The 22,232-nt window shown below is 36.2% G+C and overlaps 2 protein-coding genes across 2 annotated transcripts in view; one reads left to right on the forward strand and one right to left on the reverse strand.

Moving 5' to 3' along the window:
- Nucleotides 1-13,007, reverse strand: part of LOC134663803 (LIM/homeobox protein Lhx3) — a 69,093-nt gene extending 56,086 nt beyond the window's left edge. The window contains exon 1 of the mRNA XM_063520311.1: nt 12,421-13,007. Within this exon, the coding sequence (XP_063376381.1) occupies nt 12,421-12,553 (133 nt within the window). The 5' untranslated portion in view covers nt 12,554-13,007. The remainder of the gene's footprint in view (nt 1-12,420) is intronic.
- Nucleotides 13,008-13,353: 346 nt separating this feature from the next.
- LOC134663759 (uncharacterized) lies at nt 13,354-20,427 on the forward strand. The gene is made up of 5 exons (XM_063520240.1): nt 13,354-13,598; nt 14,048-16,188; nt 16,279-17,328; nt 18,155-19,725; nt 20,040-20,427. The coding sequence occupies exons 1-5, from the start codon at nt 13,374-13,376 to the stop codon at nt 20,333-20,335; spliced, it is 5,283 nt and encodes a 1,760-aa protein (XP_063376310.1). The 5' UTR covers nt 13,354-13,373; the 3' UTR covers nt 20,336-20,427.
- Nucleotides 20,428-22,232: the final 1,805 nt, after the last annotated feature.

Genomic DNA, 22,232 nt, shown 5'->3' on the forward strand with positions numbered 1-22,232 from the left:
CTTGTTTGAGCTTAAATAACGCTCACTTCTTGTCTTTGTAAGCAAATATTTTTGAATAAAGCATTACAAGTATGATAGAAATAAAATAGTAGTTAATTATAATTAAAGAGCAATAGTCTTTTAATTCCTAATACCGGTATAACATAAGACGTAATCGGTAGCATGATCAGGTGGGCTGAGGTGCGCCGAGGGGCGAAAGCCGACAGATGTCGCCCCCTGCCGAGCGGATGATGACTCCAAACCCTCCGGCTATAAAAATTGTTGATGTTTCAGATATACCCGCGTGACCAGATACGAGCGAGGGTAATTACCACCGATATGTGCTGCAAAATATGGAGCAGCATTTTCTTACTAAATGTACGAGTACTATGATTATTTTCATTATACCTATACCTAAAGCCCACTCCACACTCGTGCGCGAATCGCGGCGCGAAGCCGCGAACGCGAGTGTGGAGTCAAGTTCGCAGATTTGCGAAGGAGCGGGCTTAATGCGATGTGTTCGTTTTAGTTTTAAATTACCTAGGTATTTATGACAACGATTTCATAGAAGTCGATACGGGTAAACAAATGATATGCATAAGACCAAAAAATCGAGTTACATACTACGTATGCTTTATGTAGGTACCTATGCCAATATATTTAAATTCGATTCGAAGGCTGTAATAAAAAAAGTCCCACATAATATTTAAGAGAATGTTTTAGTTAGGTAAATTAAATAAGACAGAATAATGGTTGAAATATACTACGTCGGTGACAAACAAGCATATGGCCCACCTGATGGTAAGCAGTCTCCGTACCCTATGGACGCCTGTAACTCCAGAGGTGTTACATAACGCGTTGCCAATTGATTGAGAAATTTCACATTTTTAGAAGTCGATTAAAAAGAAGCTTAAGCCTACTAATGTATGTATGACATAATAGTATTTTATGCAACAGTTTTATAAGAGGGGTCAAAAAATGTGAGTGGCGTGGGTAACAATGTGAGCCGAAGGCGAACATTGTTAATAAATACGCCATGAGCATTTTTTGACTACTTATACAACGTTGCATACAATGCTTTTTCTATGAGTAGGCAACATTAAATAAAATACAAAAAATTATAAACAAAATTTTATTTATGAGAATGTCAATGTAAATTTTGGATAGTAGGTATGTATGTAGCTCTTGTCTGCGACAAGCACCCATAATACCAAATATTACTGCAACCTGTAACAAGAAAAAGGAGAGTTAAATAATATTCAGTTTCAATGCAAAAATATAAAATGTACGTAAATATAGCTCGTTGTACTGTGTACCCTAAAAATGTGTATCAAAATTTTTTATAACATATACCAACCTTGCTTAAAAGATAGATCTGATCCGGTGCTTCCAATTAGTCTTTGAAAATACACCAAAGACGTTTTCAGAGAATGACGAAGTTTTGTGCTCCAATCTCCACGCAATGCACTACTCATAATATTTGTCATATAGGTGCTGAGATTTAGTACTTAGGCAGCAAATTTTCGGTCGCTGCTTGTGCTGCAGCGGATATTTCTTCCAGTGTAGAAACAATGTAGTCCTCTTTGTCCATTTTCAACACTTTTTACGAACGCAAAACAAATAGTAACGCAAAGTACTCAAAGAACAAGAAATTACCGGGAAAGGCGGGAAACGAGAAATAAACGAGTAATGTCTATGGTTATGTTATGTTTTTTTTTTAAAGCCGTTACACACTACCGCACCGCACCAGGGTCGTGGTGCTGTAGGGTATAAAAGTATTTTTTATTATGTTGGTAGCAATGATCTCAGTACAAATTTGTTTCTTTTTTAATAAAAACCGTATGCATTCAATCGTTTGCCATGTTGGTAGCAATGTACCGGTATGTGGCACCTGCTACCCTAGCTGCACTATTAGCTTACCGTATCGTAATGTCTCTAAAACGACACAAGTGCTTTTTTGGGCAATAGACTATAGACTTTTAAGGATTATTAATAATGTATGCCCTTATATGTTCGTTCGTGACTATGTAAATGACAGATAAAAGTACCCGAGTAGAAAAACATATTTAAATCGTTTGCGTAATAAAAACATATGTTACAAGTGCACTGATAACAATATGATAACAACGATAACACGTTTAAATCGGTTCAGGTAACAAAGCACGTGTGAGTGCCACCGCACCGGAAGGAAGCGATTGGCGTCGCACGCGCCGCCACGCGCCGCTTCCGGTCCTAATGTGATAATATAATAGGAGACGTCTCCGGACTCTTCACGAATTAGTTGTTTTACTGTTGAGCCAATATTTTCTCACGCCTTTGATATTGTGGGAATTTGATAATTACTTACCTACCTTTACTTTAAACGTCAAACTTCTATGTACTTCTATAAATAACACTCGCACTACGTGTGCTATGAAAAACCGTTGCAGACTTGTCTTGGTCTAACTCTACCTATCTACAAAACGAATACACGTTATATCTCAGCCACCCGTCCTTTGGTAATTTGTCAGAATCGAATACATACCTACTCCTTATTTTTACCGATATTTTCGTGGAAAGTAGGCAATTCAATAACATGCTTTCATTTGGTTATCATTGATTATTAATTTGATGGATTTTATGAATATTGGGTCCTTTTTTATATTTTTCTATTTAGAAGTTAATAAACCTTTTGGAGTTTTAAACTCTAGATCCATAGGGTCCCAGCGCGCATAAGTTGTTCGCAGAAATCGCGAAGCGTCTGGTTGACGTAACAGGTGACCGAAGAGCTGGCGGCTACCTTGCACAACGTATCAGCATTGCGATATAGCGAGGAAATGCTGCCAGCGTCCTCTGTACTATGCCTCAAGGGCCTATTTTATTAGATTTAAGCTAGTTATTAATTTCTTTTAGAAATACCACTTATTTGTAAATTTTTTTTTTTTAAATAAACTGCTTTATACAAATACCTACATCTTCGATGGCTTTGTATCATTAACCAAAATCATAAAACTTATCGCAGGCACAACAATAAATTGGACTAATGCGGTGGCGCGGTTAAGTATACGGTACCTACCTAGTTACTAGGCAAACCTCTCAAATATTAAATCATAAATTCACAATTCCCACGCCAAAGTAATCCAACGCAATTGTTGACTGATACGCGCATTTCAAATTACACTACAATAACAATTATTACTTTTCATACAATGTAGTTTAGTGAAATAATAACCGTAGGCCGCCGGCTAAACGCGCCCTAACCGAGTAATCATAGGCTTTCAAATGATTTTGTATTAATAGGGGTTCTTTCCAATGGAAAGTATTGATAAACTGATGTAATCCACGTTATTTGGTGGTTAATCTCTGTTCTATTATGATGAAATTCCACCTACAAATCTGATGTGAACTACAAATCTAAAGAAAAATATTAAAGTCCGTTCATTATTTTCATATTTATTTAGGGTTGCTTAAAGTACCTCAAAGTCTTGAAATTGTGAAGTTAAGTTAACTACCTATTAAGAGCCCTTCAACGTGCACACTAGCGCCACAGCTAAATAATCGTGATTATTTAAATTTAACGAAAGATATTGAAAAAAGGGGGCCGCTACGTACTGTATTGTATATTTACGTACCTTTTGTATACATCAAACTAGTTTTTATGTTGCTGGTTTTGTCGATCTAGGAACTTAAAACAAAAACGGCCGTTTTAACTTTGGACGCATAGATTGACAAAGTGCGCTAGTGTGCACGTTGAAGGGCTCTTAAAGAAAGTAGGTATATAGGTACCATCGCAATCTTGTTCTTTGTTTCGTAGGTGCTATTGCTATAGCTATGACTGTAGGTACGTTTAACTAAAAATATGAATTCCCATATTGTTTTGGAAAATCGTATGCCTAATAATAGTAATAATACCCATTAGCCGAATGACCGAGTCACGTGGTTTGTTTATAATATATTAAGTACCATGTTTTAACTGGTATGTACATATTATAAAAAAATATAGTGGATGTTATAAAACCTCAAGGTAAACCAGTTTCAGTAACAATAGAATTACGTTTAACTAGACGTAGTTATATACAAACACTTAATGAAAATAAACACTACAGGTACCTAAACACTAAATGAAATAGATAAATAGTCAATTTATAGACTTGTATATTTTTTAAGCCACGCGGCACTTGTTTGCACAATTTGCTAAGTGCAACGTTATCGGAATAATAGGAGCCGGTCATTACCTTGTCTGGCGTTAAAATCAAAAAGCGCTCATCGACGCTCCTACAACTGTGAAGAGCACTTAACTTGATTACTCGAAGCCCGATGGTGTGTCAGTGAAAGCCCATACTGTGCCCATATAAAGTTGAGGCACGGACACACCGCCACCGCCCCGCCGCGTGCGCCTCAAAACCCTGACACGTGTCGACGGCCAGTAATTGTAGCGTACGATATGAACATCGTTTTTAAAAAGGGATTCAAAATGTAGTACTGGCAGATTGATAATAATATTCAAACTAGAGTAGGAACTTTTTTTTTCTTGGTATGGGAGTAGATTATCTATCAGACCACGCAAGCGATAAGGTTTAGCCAATTTTGATAAGATGAAGCCAAAAGTGGAACCAAGCATAATAGGTAAGTGCCAACCCAACAGAAAAAAAAGTTCTTCAACCACTAATCCAGTGAAATTGTAGAATTTTGTAACGTGGCTCTTCTGCGTCAAATCCGGTAGTTCTGATTTTTTGCAGACTTATTTATGATGTTGACCCAATTAATAACCTAGTTTTGAAAGCGTTTATCTCGGAAACTATTCAATCTACAGAGACAGTTCTAATCTCGTATTGTGGCAAATTTAGTCTTCTTTAAAAACGTCTAAGGAAGATACTATCAAAAACTAGTCCTTTAGGGTTAGAATCGCCCAAAACTAAACAAAAACCGAAATTTTTCGAAATCGCAGGTTTTTCGATTTTTGACAAAGTTGCGTTCAGCGCTCGAAGTCACCAACTTGTATTATTCATTGGGCCAACATCATAAACACGTCATCAGAAAAGAACTACCGGACTTAACGCAAATGTGAAATGTATAAAATTACTGTATTACACGCAATAGGTATTATAGTTCGCTTTATTTAGCATTAGAAATAAGGTAAACAATCTTGATGTATCTTTTAATTGAAAAACACATTTTAAAAATAAGTTACGGCAAATAAGTAACACATATGTATCTAATACGAACATTTATATTCTTCTGCTTACATAAGTAATAGTTACTGATTTTTAAAAAGCGTTTTTCAATTAAAAGACGTGTCAAGATCGCTTACCTTCTTTCAAGTTCTTTCTAATGGTAAATAAAACGAACTATAATTATTTGTTTTAAAAATCTTTAATTTCGATATAAGGAAACTCGAAAATGGCATCGTCTAAGAAAGAATGACTGGAATTATACTTTTTGGCCGAAAACTACTTTCGTGTATCAAAACACCAAAAAAAAAATCAGTTATTCTTCTTCGTGTCCCAAGTAGTCTTGACCAAAGTAGTACAGTCAAGGAATTTAAATTCCGACCCATTTCGTACTTTGTCACAGTGACAACCGTATGAGTAGCTCTAATAAGAGTTCCGTCAAGTTCCGTGAATGACAGTCGATAGTGAGAAAGTTAAGGAAAATGTATGGAGTAATTGTACAGAGCCTCTACCGGTCACCTAAAGAACTAAAAATTTCAATTGGTACCATGAGTTATAGACGTTTTTACGCGAGTTTTCCATACTTGCCTAACTTCACACCTAAAACGCTCTCTTTCTAATTATATAATGAAAACTGAGCCAGAATTATTCTGCGTAAATACTTTACGCGAGTAAACGTGACAGATGTTATCGAAAAATACGTGCGTTTCCAACGTGACATTTCTGTCAACTTGTAAACACAACAAATACGCAGATTTTTCACGAGTATTAATGCAATTTTCAACGTAATATGTATAAATTTATAACAGTACGTGAATTACCAAGCAAAACTTTAAGGGGTAAATTAATTAATAGCTCGATAAAAGGCTGATTTAGTACAAAGGTAATGAGATATACTTGACATCATATTTTCCTGTTTCTACTGCTACATTTGCGAAGATCACATTGCTTACGAGCAGTTTTTGGTTTTAGGCAAGAACCAACATTTCCATGAAAATCCGAATGGCATCATGTATGCATGCGTATGCATGTATGCAATAAGAATTAAGGCTCATTACAAGGAGCGGTACGATATGCTGCTGCTTTTGTTGCTGGGTGCACACTGCACATAACACATATAAGAATACCGCAAGACCTATTATAATATGTACGCAAGAATTCCTACGTATTTTATTAAGTATTATCATCTTACATAAAATAAAACATACAAATGTTCTGTGAGTTTATTTATTTTTCTTTAATAAGTAAGTATAGTTTATTTTCCGATGTTCAAATTCTTGTGTTTGATACCTAGGTAATCGTTTTTCATGTCAATTTGGTAACAGGAAATATAAAACTTTCTTCAAAAACTTTTCGTGGTGGTTTAGAATCTGAAAATTTAAATAAGGTTTAAACACATTTATTGCCAAAAACCCGCTGCGTGGGTTCATTTTGTATTGGAAATGGGGCGCTTGGCACTGAAATATACTCGAGATCATTTACTATAAAATTAAGATCGCTATTAAGGTCAGGGTCTGTGCGGAAAGAGAAGAGTCGTAGGTATAATGTATGGGCTCCCCTACATTTCACAACTCTTCTCTTTCCGCACACTCTATTTGATAATGGTACTTAGCAGGAGACGGCCGTTGTTATGATGCGGACTGAAGCGGACCATAATATAATATATACCTATTATAGTATTTTAAGATTTCTTCTCATGTGTGTACTATTTTCATCATAGGTAATAAATATGTAGCCAAAAGTAGCCTGTATAATCGCGCCATATACTTTACTTCCTATTTTTTAACACGCAAAGTTATAATTTTAACTCGTTAATTAATGATGTTTACGTAATTATCATATTTTGCAATTTTTTTCTTGAATACATAGGTCAGGAAATGAATGCTCAAAAAACGTTGTAGAGGGAAATGCTAGGAACACAATTTTTGACTCCGTAACTTTGTTTGGACTAGTTAGGAGGTGAACATATCAAAAGTCCCCGGCTGTAGCCCCGCTGCTGGGGGGTAGAGGGGGGTAAGAAGGTCGAATTTTTCAGTTTTTCATTGATATCTTGGAAACTTTGCGTCTTAGCGACATGACTACTAAGACAAACCGAAAGCTGATAAAATTAGTTACAAGTTTTATTCAGTCAAGTTTTTCGATATCATGAATAGTTTTTGAGATACCCGCTCTTGAAAGTTTATTTAGGGATTTAGTTTTTATCTTGATATCTACGTCAGTGAAGCTGTTAGGCCATGTTTGGTATCATTTTCGTATAAATCGGGGGTGCTGAATTCATTTATGGTATCACATTGACACTATTCCGAAGTAAAACCAAAATTTAAAAAAAACATATTTTTTTTAATCCCTCTTCACGCTTAAACTGCTGAACCAATTTCGTTGAAATTTGGTATAGAAATAGTTTCAGTCTCGACACAGAACATAGGATAGTTTTAATAACCAAAAGCATCTTTTGAGGGTGTGAAAAGTGGGGTGGAAGTTTGAATGGGGAGTCAATAACCGTAGAACCGGTTTAGATGAAATTTAGGACGGAATACATCTGTGATTTAGATGAAAATGATACCAAACATGACTTCAAACCTTACCTTGAGCAGTATTAACCTCAGGAATTCAGTTTCGTCGACGAAGTTGAATTCCCCCCATACTCCATTTCACAACTTTAAAGGATGATTATAGAGATAAAAAGTATTTTATGTCCTGTCTTGGGACTCGAAATATTTGTATACCAAATTTCAATTAAATCGGTTGAGCGGTTTAAGCGTGAAGAGGAATTGAAAAAAAAAGGTATTTGTTTAAAGTTTATATGTTTTTTCTTAGGAATGGTGTCAATGTGATACCAAAACTGAATTCAGCACCCCCGATTTATACGAAAATGATACCAAACACGGTCTAGCAGCGTCACTAATGTAGATATCAAGATAAAATTGAAAGCCCTAAATAAACTTTCAAGAGCGGATATCTCAAAAACTATTCAAGATATCGAAAAACTTGACTGAATAAAACTTGTAACAAATTTTATCAGCTTTTGGTTTGTCTTAGTAGTCATGTCGCTAAGACGCAAAGTTTCCAAGATATAAGTGAAAAACCGAAAAAATGAGACCTTCTTTCCCCCCTCTACCCCCCAGCACCGGGGCTACGGCCGGGGACTTTTGATATGTTCACCTCCTAACTAGTCCAAACAAAGTTACGTAGTCAAAAATTGTGTTCCTAGCATTTCCCTCTATAACTTCTTATTGCTTGGCCTAACAATATATTTTATTTTATACATTGTTTACTAATATTGATGTGTTTATTATTTTCGTAACTATGGCAACGTCAAATCTTTAAAAAAATTAGAATGAAGGTTGAGTCAGTAACAAAGTGACAAAATTGGTCTTAGAGCATTTAATAACTGGAGTGGTCATTGAGTGCTTACTGTTAGGATTAGGGTTCCAAGCAGGAAAAAAAAGCTTGTTTTAACACCAAATAATGTTTCTTAATCTCAAGCAAGACTACATAGTAATGGCGTCTCATACAAGAAGAAAGAACAACTACATTTGTTTTATATTGACAACCGAATAAATCAAATATCATAGGGCCCGATTCGGATTTTGAAATAGATATCTATTAGATATCTTTTAGACATCACCATCAAGATACTCGTAGGATAACGATATGTTTAAGATCTAACCTGTCAAATTTGACATTGGCGTGATTCTGGAGATACTCTTGAACGACTTCCTCGGGATTTGACTTAGAGATCCAATTCACATCTAATAGATATCTTACGCTATCTAACGTAAAAGTGACATTGGTTGCCCGAATTGCGCTGCAAAAGATAACTAGTTGATATCTAAACTATAACGTATCTAGAATGGATCTAGTACGTGTCGTCTCTTGTGAATATCTTGAAGTTCGAATACGGCAGATACCTAGTCTATATTCTTTATTTTTTTTGTTGACAATATTACTCACCCCTGTGCCGAAAAACTTGCACAATTGTGCAAACTTTTGTATGGACTGACATGGCTATTTGTACGTTACGTACAAATCATGTAGAAATAGCAATACATTTGACGTCCCCGCGTTTTGTAAAGAAAATGACAGCGATGACATCTCCTTTCTAAATGCTCTAAGTGGCGGCTAGAGGTAAAGGAATACAATCTCCATGTAATTAATTAATGAAAAAGTCTCCGTCAAAAACCTTAAGAGGGAAGTATACTATAGTAGTACCAATAAAAGTCTGCAGCGGATTTGATAGCCCACGCAGCTTAAGTGTTATTAATTTCATAGAAGTTTGACGTTTAAAATGACACTTGCTCTGCGTGGGCTATCAAAATCGCTGCAGACTTTTTACGGTCTGACTATACGTCTCGTCCATACAAAAAGAGAAAACGTTTTTCCACTTCTAAATACGAGAAACTTCCATTCTCCATGATTTTTAGTATGGTATTGATACAATGAAAAACTAGGTTTATGGGTTTTCTTTTTCGCTACTCTGGAGAGATTTAGAAAAATTATAATAGCTGACAGCGTGCCCAGTTTTTGCAAATATTCTCCCATAAAGGAGTTTTCTCATAAAGTCATAAAGGATTCTCCTTACCTCTACCCTCCATATTCACGGCTACCATCATTATATGTAACATTACTTTCTGTGCATCTCACTTGCACTAATATGCGAGTGCGAGATGCATAGATAGTAAATTACGTAGACGTGAGAAAATGTGTCAATTTTCTTATTTAGTTCTTTAAGTGAGTCCTAGAGGCGCTGTATAAAACTCCGATATAACTCTTGCTCTGTTTTTTAGTATACTTAGAAAGGGACAGCATCGTTTGGAGTGGAGTGAAGTTAGGTACATAAGACCGTAAAGAAACGTAAAACGTGACACACGGCACGTTTATTCACCGAGTGTAAGTGAAAAATACTCTGCCAACTGATAGTAGAGCTAGAGGTCTCTAGCGGCTTTCATATTGATTGTCACTGTGACAAAGTACGAAATGGGTCGGAATTTAAATTCCTTGACTGTACCTAAATTTCTTGCCACAAGACTTTCAATCTTGAATTCTGACATTTTCACATTTAGTGAGATTATTTTAGTCCAAGGTTATCTCATACACATACCTGAGTGATGTTTAAAAAAAAGATTTGGCGCATTTGTTTATTGCTTGCTATTAAATGATTGCTTAAGTCAATACGGTTCCCAAGAACTTAACTTGTGGCGTTTGCGGCCGTTCATCTTGCGAGCAATATTTCAATAAGACTAACAAAATGTTAACAGTAGTACCAAGTTAGCGACCTTATCTTTGTCTCACTTATGCTGAACCATATGACATTATTTTTTTGCTGAAAAAAGTATTGCGCCCACTTAAAATATTGTCTACTACATATAGACAAATCAATGAAGACGTTATACGCAACATTAAATAAATAGTTATTCTGTGATTGTTTCCTGGCTACGATGTTTTAATTATAGAAATATTTCATTTTTAAATATTAAAATTGACAAATATTTAATAACATTCTGACTGGCCAATTATTGAAATTAAGCATGACACTTCATTAAGGTTCCGTACCCGAAGGTTGACAATTGGAAGAAGCCTATTAGGTACTCAACTTACGCTGACCGTAGTGACCGTCTGTCTGTCTGTTTGTCATCGTGCACATGTCGTAGGTACTCGTAATGTTTATGAACTCATTTATTGTATAATAAGTGTTATAAAATGAACATAAAACCATTTGATTGGAGTATGCACATTGTACAAGGAACAGGAAGAACTATGTTGGTAATGACCCTGGCGCATTAGTGAACAGCTTTTAGTTATATTTCATTTTCGTTTGTTTAAGATGCAACTGACCGGTTTATAGTTTATACTGGATTATAAAGGAACATATCTCCATATCTATCTAGTTACTCGTAAATGACAAACGTTTTAACAACTGTAGGTAGTAATGGCGCCACGCCACTGGGTACCTTTCTATCTTGTCGCTCACTACCTGCTTACTACCTAAGTAGTATTTTTAGGGTTCCGTACCTCAAAAGGAAAAAACGGAACCCTTATAGGATCACTCGTGCGTCTGTCTGTCTGTCTGTCTATCTGTCCGTCTGTCACCGCTTATTTTCTCCGAAACTACTGGACCAATTAAGTTGAAATTTGGTACAAATATGTAAGTTTGTGACCCAAAGACGGACATGTAACGTAAACAAATGAATTTTAACCATGGGGGCCACTTTTGGGGGGTAAATGAGACAATTAAAAAATAAAGTTTTTCAAACTATATCATGTTACATATCAAATGAAAGAGCTCAATGTGAGAATCTCAAATATTTTTTTATAATTTTAGAATAAACAGTTTGAAGTAATTCAAGAAAATAGGCAAAAAATGACCATTCGGGGCCCTCTATCTCTGAAACTACTGGGTCTAAAATTTTGAAAAAAATACATAAAATAGATCTTTACCTATAGATGACAGGAAAACCTATTAGAAATATGTAGTCAAGCGTGAGTCGGACTAATTACTTAGTTTTTGATCCGACCCCTACGGGTTTTTTAAAGGCAATTCACTCGCGTTTCACATATAAAAAATACATTGTCAAAAATGGAGTAATGTACGGAACCCTTGGAACGCGAGTCCGACTCGCACTCGACCGGTTTTTACATGATATAGGAGGCAAATGAGTAGACGAATGACCAAATGGTAATTGATTACCGTCGCTCATGGACACCCGCAACACCAGAGAGGTTGTAAGTGAGTTTCCGGAATTGAGATAGGAGTGCGCTCTTTTAGTTTAGGTTAAAGGTCGTATCGGTCCGGAAATACCGCAGTGATTTACTTTATGTCTCATTATTCTTTATGATTATAAAAATATGAAAAAGTAATCTACTTTGCTAAAAACTGTTAGCAGTTGTGGTCTACTTGAAAAACAATTATCCTTTAGCATTTCTTCTTACTTAGGGTTTTCTCGTAATATAGAATAACTGGGAACCTATATTTAATGTTATAACATTGTAGTTGCCTAGTATATTATTGGTTCATTCTACTACACGCCTTTGATTGGAGTATAGTACAAGGAACAGGAAGAACTATGTTGGTAATGACCCTGGCGCAGTTAGTAAACAGTTTTTAGCTGTTTTCGTAAAGTAAAACCTAATTTTAGACAATATTATTAGCATCCTAAGAATTTACCGAGAAATAGATATCTAAATACCAATCCATCAGGTCAGCTCGACGTTCGACGACCATTGACTGTGTAGTTCCAACGACGCTGATTTGACTACTTACTCAATATCCCCGGCTAAGGTAAGGTCTCACCTTCTAGTGCCTTGTTTCTTGCAAGCAGTGCCAACAGGACATCAGGCGGCGGCGGATCCAGCGGGTGCATGGTTTCTAAAGCGTCCATCTGCCCTGCACGAGACACGCACTCAACGTCACCGTATGCTTCCATGAATGCACTACGTCCGTAAACACAGCTCCACTCTACAAGGCATTCCGTTGCAGAAACAATGTTTTGGATCTAATACTGCATCAAAACGGCGCGGCATCGGCGGCGGGCGTCCCGGCGCGCTACAAAGCCCCACGTGGCAGCGCCGCCCACGCTCGCTTGGCGCCGACGCAGACTACTCGTCACCGCCCTGCTACCTCCCATTGAGAAGTCATTTTTTACCCCCTGAATCTGATAAACCCCTAGGCTGGCGGGGTAGCGGGCAGCTCCCCCGCCCCGAACTAATTTGGCGGAGTCGTACGACACACCCCCGGTGCTTACATCCATCTACAATATTACTGCAGCACGTTATCCCGTTCGCGAGGGCACTTCGTTTCTACTCATCTGGTATCCTTGTGAAGAAAGGGAACTCCGAAATTATAACGATCGTTATTCAATTTTGAAGTTTGAAAAACCTACTATTAAAAAACCTAATACCTATACATACTCATTACAAAAATGTCAAACAGCTTTAGTTTTAAAAACTTCCTACTGTGTATCTAACGTAGTTCACAAAGGTGTGTACTGTGAGTACATTAAACAAAACGCAACATACCTTCTAATCGTACGTGACTCGTTCCACTCGCATCCATATGAATATCCATCCAATGATTCAACCATATCCGATCCATAGGAATCCTTTGATAATTTTCAGCAAACCATATTTTTCACAAAGAGGTTAGTAAGTTTTGAGGTTAAATATAATTAATGACAAATGTTTTGACTTATTGATTCAATTTGATTCATAAAATTATGTCATTTATTCTATCTTGTACCTTTTTTTATGCGTATTGTTGTTTTTAGAGGATGTAAAATGGATAAAATGACTAAATATCAAACAGACATGTTGCCATGCCATGATTTTCACCCGGACAGTGTTTTCAATCGGTTTGAAGTGGTTGAGGTGCCTACTTCGTTTGTAGAGTTATCGACATCGATGGATCTGGACGTAGGGATAGATCTCAATACATCTGCCTACTTTAAAACGACCTGCAACGGTTTACTGATGGTAAGGCATAATCTCATATGATATAATACCAGAAGTAAGAGAGGCAGTGGGATAGGGATTGTCTAATAAAGAAGCACACACATACACACATTTATTATTGTAAATGTGAGCCTATTATTATTAAAATGGTAACTGCACAGAGTTTACAGTGACAAAGTATGAAAGATACTGACACAGTCGCAAAATTTCTATGAAATTAAATAATGTTCATTGTGGCACTCCTACACTTTGTCAGTGCTGAGGCAGCTTAGAGGGACTCGGTAACTTGCTCGGAATAAGGAAATTAGTTAAGGTCGAAAATGTCTTCGCTATTGATTAATTGTGGGCTTGTGGGCTGACTGTTGATTAAACTAATGATTTTCTAAAAAAATACTCTCGCTAAATTTAACTTACAAACAACTTCCTAACTTTGTTTATTATATTTAATCATAATTATGCTTATTTTGTAGAAGTTTGAGGATGCTCGCGAGGTGTCTCCGTCACATAGAGCCTACAAGATCGAACAAATTAATAATAGAGTCATCAAAATAATTTTTAATCCCATTAACGCATGCATTACTAAAGCAAAGCACGATAAAGAGGGAAATAAACTCGTGTTTGACCTTCGCTTCATACGCATTGATGGTACTCGATGCTGTAATGAAGAATTTCACTCGGAAATAGGTCGTTACTACATTTGCGGTAACTATGAATATTGTGACATAGCGCACTATCCCCATGTAGTGGATTTTGGAGATGTGGTCATGAATACCGCTGTGACCAGGCATGTACGAATTAAAAACAACTCAAACATGATAGCGGCTAAATTTTATTTCATAAAAGCCACAGGTTTCTTCGTCACTCCGGCTAGTTTTACGATAGCTCCGAATGCTTGTAAATGCATCACTATTTCTATAAAGCCCGTCTGTTTAAAATTTAAACACTGTTGTACTTTCAAGATAAAAAATCCCGACGATGAGTTCACCGAGTCGTCTATAGATATAAACTCTTTGACATATAATATTAATGTAAAGTTGAATACGATACCTATTAAAAAACAAAAGATAGTAATTGTGGAATCATTGCACAAACTAGTTGAACCTGAAACTAAATACACTTACGTAGGTGAAGAGATAGAAAAGCATTTAAAACAAAAAGCTAAGGCTATGGAGTTGTGGCAGCTATACAACGCGTCGAAAAGAATAGTTCCCACAAAAGAAAAGTTTTGTACTGGCCATGTTCGATGTTATTCAGAAGAATCGGCAAAAATAAACCTAACACAAAACAGAAAATACAATTTTTGCAAAAGACCCCCAAAACAGATAAACACATATGACGTTTTCAATGTTTTTATTTTGCCGTTCTCCATTGATTTTGGGAAAGTTGGTGTAGATACCTATGCTGAGGATAATATAACCATAATAAATAATACAGATTACGATATCACCATAAATTTATGTAAAGATGATTACATCGTTTATACAGAAAACAAAATTCGAAACTTAAAGCTGAGACTCGTGCCATTTACAGAAGTAAGGGTAACAGTTCTACGGCGAGGTTGTGAGGAAGGCTTAGTGAACCAAACATTTGATTACACGATAGATAACAAATATCATCGCAAGCATCCATATAAACTTGAAGTAAAAACTCCGACGGTTTTGGTCCAAGACAAATATTTAAAGTTCGGTATGGTCACTAATGAAAGTTTCATTATTTCTGTACCATTAAAAATATCCAATTATTTTAATGTTCCTGTAACAGTTCACTGGGAAGGTATAACTACCGACGCTCCTTTTGAAATAGTACCAAAAAGAAATTTAATCCCAAGTCGCACTTCAAAGATGTCTGACGTCATTTATACTTGCAAACACACAAAATATAAAGTACACGAAGTAGATTTATTCGCAAATGATAAAAAAGTGATTCCTATCGAATTAAGTGTGATTACAAGAAAACTATCTATCAAGTTTTTACAACAAAATGTGCAGTTTAAAGATATTGCTCTAAATCTAGAAACAGTTGAAAGACTTAAACTCGAAAATTCCTCTAGAGAAGTTGCTGTTTTTCATGTAATTGAACCTCTAATACCTGGACTCAAGATAGAACCAATGAGTGGAGCAATACGACCTAAGATGATAATTACATTTGAAATCATAGTTCAAATAGCCTGTGTCTTGGAATTTGCATTTGATATTTCTGTTAAAATAAACAATAAAGAAAATTTGATTTTGCCGGTAAGTGGGAACGTTTTGGAGCCCAAAATATTAATATCTCCGAAAAATGTTTACATGGCTCGAATACCATGTAATATGGTAACGTACGTACCAATCATTTTTCAAAACCTCGGTACGTTACAAAGTGTTATTGAAGTTATAGACACAGGTGACGACAATATTTTCAAAGTATATATAGCTTTAGGAAATGAAAAACGGAGAATTTTTAAATTTTGCGTTGAAGCTGGTCAGTCCAGGACTGTGTATGTAAGAGTCTATGATGTGTTTCGCCGGGAATATGAGATGTATCTTCCCTTTAAAATAAATGGCTTACTTGGCCCTCCAGATCAAAGACCTTCAAGTACAGAACTTCGACATTACATTGGGGAACACGAAGAGTTAGTATTTAATGTGAAAACGTAGTCAAATTTTCGTCAATCTTCAAAATCATTAAAACTGTATTATAATGTATATTTTCATAATTTCAGGCAGTATGGAAATATCTCCAAAGTGAAACTAAAGAGCTTGAACAAAGATATAAGTTTTTGTCGAATAATTGGGGTAATAACTGTACCCTGGATACAAATATCTGTCGATGAATTTGAAATGGATTATGAACCCAACGGAAATAATATCATAGAGTTTACTATTACAAATATTTCTAAATATTATTTGTATGTAGCAATCTTAACGACCAGACTGGCGCCAAATTTCAGTTTGAATTTACAAAAGGCAGACAATTCTATAATAACCGACACTCACATAAAATTTGAATTAGACAGAGAAGGGGCTGCACAATTGTCTGTAAAATTTCATCCCAAAGGACGTGGTAAACATGTGGCAACCGCGTTACTGTATTTAGATAAACAAATGACGATACCTTATTACAATCTTACCTTCACAGGGAGAAAGCAAACTCCGATCATGACACCAAGCACTTATAGAATAATATTTCCACCTTGCCAAGTACGAACTAGTATTAAACGGACATTTACTGTATTGTTAGAAGAAGAGTCGACGTTAGATCGGTTTTATTTTGTTTCAAAAGAAGAGAGTAGTGTAACAACAAACTTTATTTCATGTGAAATAATTAACAATTCTCAACAAATTCATACAGTTGTCACAGTCGAAGTTATAATTTTTAGTGAAAATGAATCTTTCAAGGATTTCATACTGGGTGTTTGTCATGAATGCGGGTCGGGTTGTGACATTGAACTCAGTTTTTGCTTTACATATTGTCCTCTAACACTACACTCTAACTTTTTGGTACAACCGGAAGATCATCCATATCCATATTTTCCTTTGGATACACAAGGAGATCTTTATGAGTACATGAACATCTGCGTAGATTTTCTCGAGAAGTGGATGTTTCAACAAGGATTTCGTAGAGATCTGTATCCCGTGATACCTGATACATTTCATGCTATATCATCATCACTTACTGGCGCTGCTACAAAAACAAAAGGAATTAGTGTCTCATTCCTAAGTTTTATCAGAAGGGCTGCCGGTCCCTTAATGAAACATATACATAAAGTGTCGTAAGTATCAATTTTACTCGTTTATCCAAGTTCCGTATGTACCAACCTCAAAACGAAATAGGAACCCCCTAAAGGAGAATTCCTTTGCCCATCTGTTTGTAATAAAAATCAATATCCTCTATCCAGGCCGATAGAGGCGCGACCAAATATGCCGCAAATTTACTTTATAAATCAAAATAGGGGTCATCCATTAATTACATCACACGTTTAGGGGGAGGGAGGGGGTCAAGAAAATATGACATATTGTGACATGGGGGAGGGGGGAGACACAAACTTTGTGACTTCATCAGTAACCGAAAATTTATTTAAATTATTTTATTTGCTATACATTTAAATAACAAGTTTTTAAAACGATAATCGTTTTTATTCGTTTAATTTTCTTTCCTAAGCAGTTTTGGGTTATAAAATTACTAATAATTATATCGTCAAAAATATTTTGATAAAATATTAATAATACTTAGGTACTTACCTAATTCGATTTGGCGATATCGTAGAAAAAATGTGACGTCACACTAGGGGGGAGGGGTTTGCCAAGTGTGACAAGGAGGGGCGGAGAGGTCAAAAAACCTAGAAATTCGTGTGACGTAATTAATGAATGACCCCATATTAACAAAAATAAAATACAATGTATGTGTACTAAAGACATGTAAAGGAGTTCATCTTGCATAAAAAAATGCGTTTTACTTTATACGGAAATGTCGGTGCTTGAGTCTTGAGTCTGGTAATCTGGTTTGGACTTGGCAGGTTTTTATTATTTGACTGAATAATAATTTACATCTAGTAGGTAAGTACTTTATTTTTCATACAATCTGGATTTACTTTTCAGAGGATCCGGCGTAGATGAAACTTTCAGAAGCGTTAAAGAGATACATGACACGTACAAAGAAGTAATTAATTTGTTGAAATATCGAGGCGTGCAATTATGGGGGTTACAGGCAAAGTTTTTGCTAAGTTACGAACAGTTCAGTTTATACTGTGAATATGTTGTTCCAACATGCAACTCTGATATTATATTGAATCAAGAGCTACTAGCTGATATGAGCCTTTTTAAAAGATTAACCAAACAAAGTTGGGTCGACTTCGTTCTTCAGAGCTACAAAGCTTTCATTATGGACAGTTGTTTTTTTGAGTGCGTGTGTGTAACATTCCAACCACGAAATGTGGTTGACATCTTGATAGGTTGGTATAACGAGCAAATCCAAAGTCGACATAACAATTTACGTGGTAAAGATAAACCAGTAAAATTGGTTACTAATATAACCTCAGACTTATCCGACGGCATTGCAGTTATATCAGCAATTATGAATAATTGCTCGTTTTTGAAGGATTATTTTGCCATATTTTCTGAAGTTAATGAAGAAGAACCTGAAAGTGGCATCGTTAATAATGCATGTTTAATTATCGAGACACTTAACCAACTCAAAATTAATTTCCCTATTACCAGTAAAGACTTTCTAAGCCCAAATTTCTTGCAGATGCTCTTTTTTTCTGTTCATTTATTTGTTGCTTTGCCTATGTTTATACCAAAAGGTTACGTCCAATTTAATCCTCCGATATTGAGGACTTCATCTAGACAAGTGGCAATAAGTACAGCGACGCAAGAATCTTTGATTCTGAATTATAGCATACTAAATAACAACAAAAATAACTTTGCCGTTGAAAAATCAGCTACGGGAGATAATAACAAGAAATTGTATGTATCCATAAAATACACAGCAAATTTCGTCGAGGAACAGAATGCTATTCTCCTTGTACATGGTTACAATAAGACGAGAATTTTTGATACTTATATCATATTTACGCTCCATGGAGTAATAGGTTCATTAATTCCTCACCGGAAATGTAGAGTTACCGGACCTCTGTATCGGCCTAACAAAGTTGACGTTTTAGTCTGCTCGCCATTTTTTTCTGCAGGTACATATAACTTGTATATAACTGATACGGAACCTACAATTCCGGTCAAGTTTGAAGAGAATACGAGACCAAAATTTTATGTTCAACGGCTGTGTCTTATAGATAAAGAAATGTATTTACCGGGGTTGCCAAAAGACAACAGTGGTTCAGAAGTTCCAGAACATAAGCTTTATATGCAAATACATTGTTTAAGCGCTCAATTAGGCAATAGCTGGATTTGGTTCAGAGGTGAACAAGGGGATTTCTTTATAAAAGTGACAACACAGCCTCGCTGGGACTCGCCATTAGACACGATACAAGTCAGCTACAATTGGCTTGTAGACTCGGCCTGCGGCTCCGGACGCTGTGGTGAATCCTGCGAATATTACCGAACCACGACACTTATGATTCCACATTGTAATGAGCTGATGGTTAAAGCCTTACGATATGCTTTAATTGAACATGCATCGCCTGTAATGATCACCTTATTTGATAATCTTATTGGTACGTTACCCAAATACGCATGTAAGGCCCGTCTCTCACGAGGCTATTCTCAAGCGATTTGTGTTTCGTACGCGTATCCTACGCGTCGCTTGTGAGTACCCGCCATATTTATTTCCTACGTTTCGCACACAACGAGACGCGCGTCGTGTGCGAAAAATATGGCGGGTACTCACAAGCGACGCGTAGGATACGCGTACGAAACACAAATCGCTTGAGAATAGCCTCGTGAGAGACGGGCCTAAATGTTCATTCACATTGGTTAATAAACCAATTTGGGTCTCTAGAGAAGAAATTTAACTAATAATGCATTTCAGATTCTTCCACGGGAAAAATGATCTTGGAAATGTTACTAGCCGATGATGGAACGAATATGTCGGATGTGCGTCATATTCTTCAGAGCGAAATTGGTTACCACGTATCATCGCGCACACTAAGTCCCCGGAATCATTATGTGAAACTGGCCCACCATACATCGGCGGTACTTGCTTTGCCAGTCAGCATACCAGACGATTCTGAAATAAATGAAAGGCATAATCTTATCTTCACATCAGATTGTGGAATGGACATACGCACTTACAGAATATTTTTTATCAGCCAAAGTGACTCGTAACGTCTCGATGTAAGTTACATTTATGTTGCTTGTTAACATGTTTGTAATATTTTATTTTTATTATGTATTTATTAAATTATTAATATATTTTAAATAAATTACATTAATTTTAATATAATCTCTGATTCAGTTACCTAATTACCTAACTAGAAACTTGTATGTATCGAAATTTGACAGAAATAGTTTCGTAGCATCTGTTATTCCGATATTTTTTTCATTTCGTGTGTCGTTCGGTACGATTGTCATCTTGTTTAGGCCCTCTGCTTTCCAAAAATGTATAAACGGAATTCAGGAAGGAAGCGATAGTTTTCCATGAAGAAGTGTCAGAGCGCATCGGAAGGCGAGACGCCGGTGCCGGCACCGCGGGCCGCCCTTGACCGCTGAAGATACGCTTCAGCAGCCACGAACAGCGGCGCATACGATTTTATATCTGGTAGGAAACATATCAAAAAACTCAAAATTGCGCGTTTTCCCAGGGATAAGGCCCCATATAGCAAATTTCACGGAAATCCTTAGACATTGCTCGTTTAAAGGTATAACTTACGACAAATATTGCGCTTGGATTACTTGTGTCAGTCAATTAACTTTTTGTAGTTTTTACTTTGTTTATTTATTATAAATCATTGTTAATTTACTTTTAATAGTAAAGACGGTGGTGAATACTGCTGATTCTGCTGCAACACCTGCCTGTCCCGTGTTGAATTGTACAAATTTCCACCGAAACCCCTGGCCAGTGGCCTAGACTGGTGGTTCTGGCTAGAATCCCCAAAATTTATTTGTATTATGAGCAAGACAACACCAGGTTCATTGCAGTTTCGTCATAAAAACTAAATAACGTGATCGGTCTACAATACGCACTAACAATTTGTTCATTTTTTTCTTCAACATTTACGTAATAGGCACTTATTGCCGTAATAATAAACATCGTTATGGATTGGTCATAGTTATACGGCTGTTTGACTTATAATTCTAAGCCAGCGGTATAAATGTTATGTCTGGAGATAATTACTCAATAGATTTGTCATTTGTTACCAATAAACTCATCATAAACTGATAATAAAATACGTCACAAACAAGAAACTGCGGTACTAATTCCTAATCCATTATTTAGGTAAGATTTTAATTAAGGTTCTCAAAATCATCGACGCAAATTATTTTCCCAATGATTAAGTGGCAAATCAACGCAATAATTTGTATTATTTCCCAACCTAATATCAACTGTATGTATGTATGTAAACACTTTATTGTACCTACATAAGACAGGTTACGATACAATTAAAAGAAACTGAACTAAAGGAACTATATGTTTAGATTGGACAACCACTTAAAAAGACACTTTATAAAATGCTACATTTTAGATAGCAGACTGACAAAACATACAAACAAAGCTTATTTTAGTAAGTTGACATCGTACGATGAAAAAGAGTCGGTTTTGTTCGCACCTATCTTGACTCTGTAAAATTACTAGGCATTATTATATTAATAAATATTTAGCCTAGTGACTCCCAAACTGTGCGCCGCAGCCACTGGGATGCCGTAGACAGTAAAGAGGGATGCCGCACGGCAATACTTCTCAACATGTTTCCTATCTTAGATTCGAATAGCCTAGCTAGGTTAGGGCGCCACCGTCGACATTTTAAACTCGCAAGTGCGCCGCGGACTGAAAATTAGAGGGAACTCCTGATTTAGCCAATTGAATGATTTGGGGAATGAAATTTACCTATTCCAAAAGTTGTTTAACATTAAGTATATTCTACTAAACAATGATTCGACCAAGTAAAACGTTATTTAATGAAAATTTTCCAAATGTTAGTATGGCAATGGAAACTTTTATTTAGCTATTAATATCGTTCAAAACATAACCCCCATCTGCAATCCCCTCCACCGACCTACCTAC

Source organism: Cydia fagiglandana, chromosome 4 (assembly GCF_963556715.1).
Source record: "Cydia fagiglandana chromosome 4, ilCydFagi1.1, whole genome shotgun sequence".
NCBI lineage: Eukaryota > Metazoa > Arthropoda > Insecta > Lepidoptera > Tortricidae > Cydia > Cydia fagiglandana.

What these genes read in the sequence shown, in the direction of transcription:
- LOC134663759 (XM_063520240.1), top strand. Translation starts at nt 13,374, where the DNA reads ATGCGTATTGTTGTTTTTAGAGGATGTAAAATGGATAAAATGACTAAA. An exon ending in CCTGCAACGGTTTACTGATG is followed by an intron (nt 13,599 to 14,047) that starts GTAAGGCATAAT and finishes CTTATTTTGTAG; the next exon opens with AAGTTTGAGGATGCTCGCGA. An exon ending in AAACATATACATAAAGTGTC is followed by an intron (nt 17,329 to 18,154) that starts GTAAGTATCAAT and finishes TTTACTTTTCAG; the next exon opens with AGGATCCGGCGTAGATGAAA.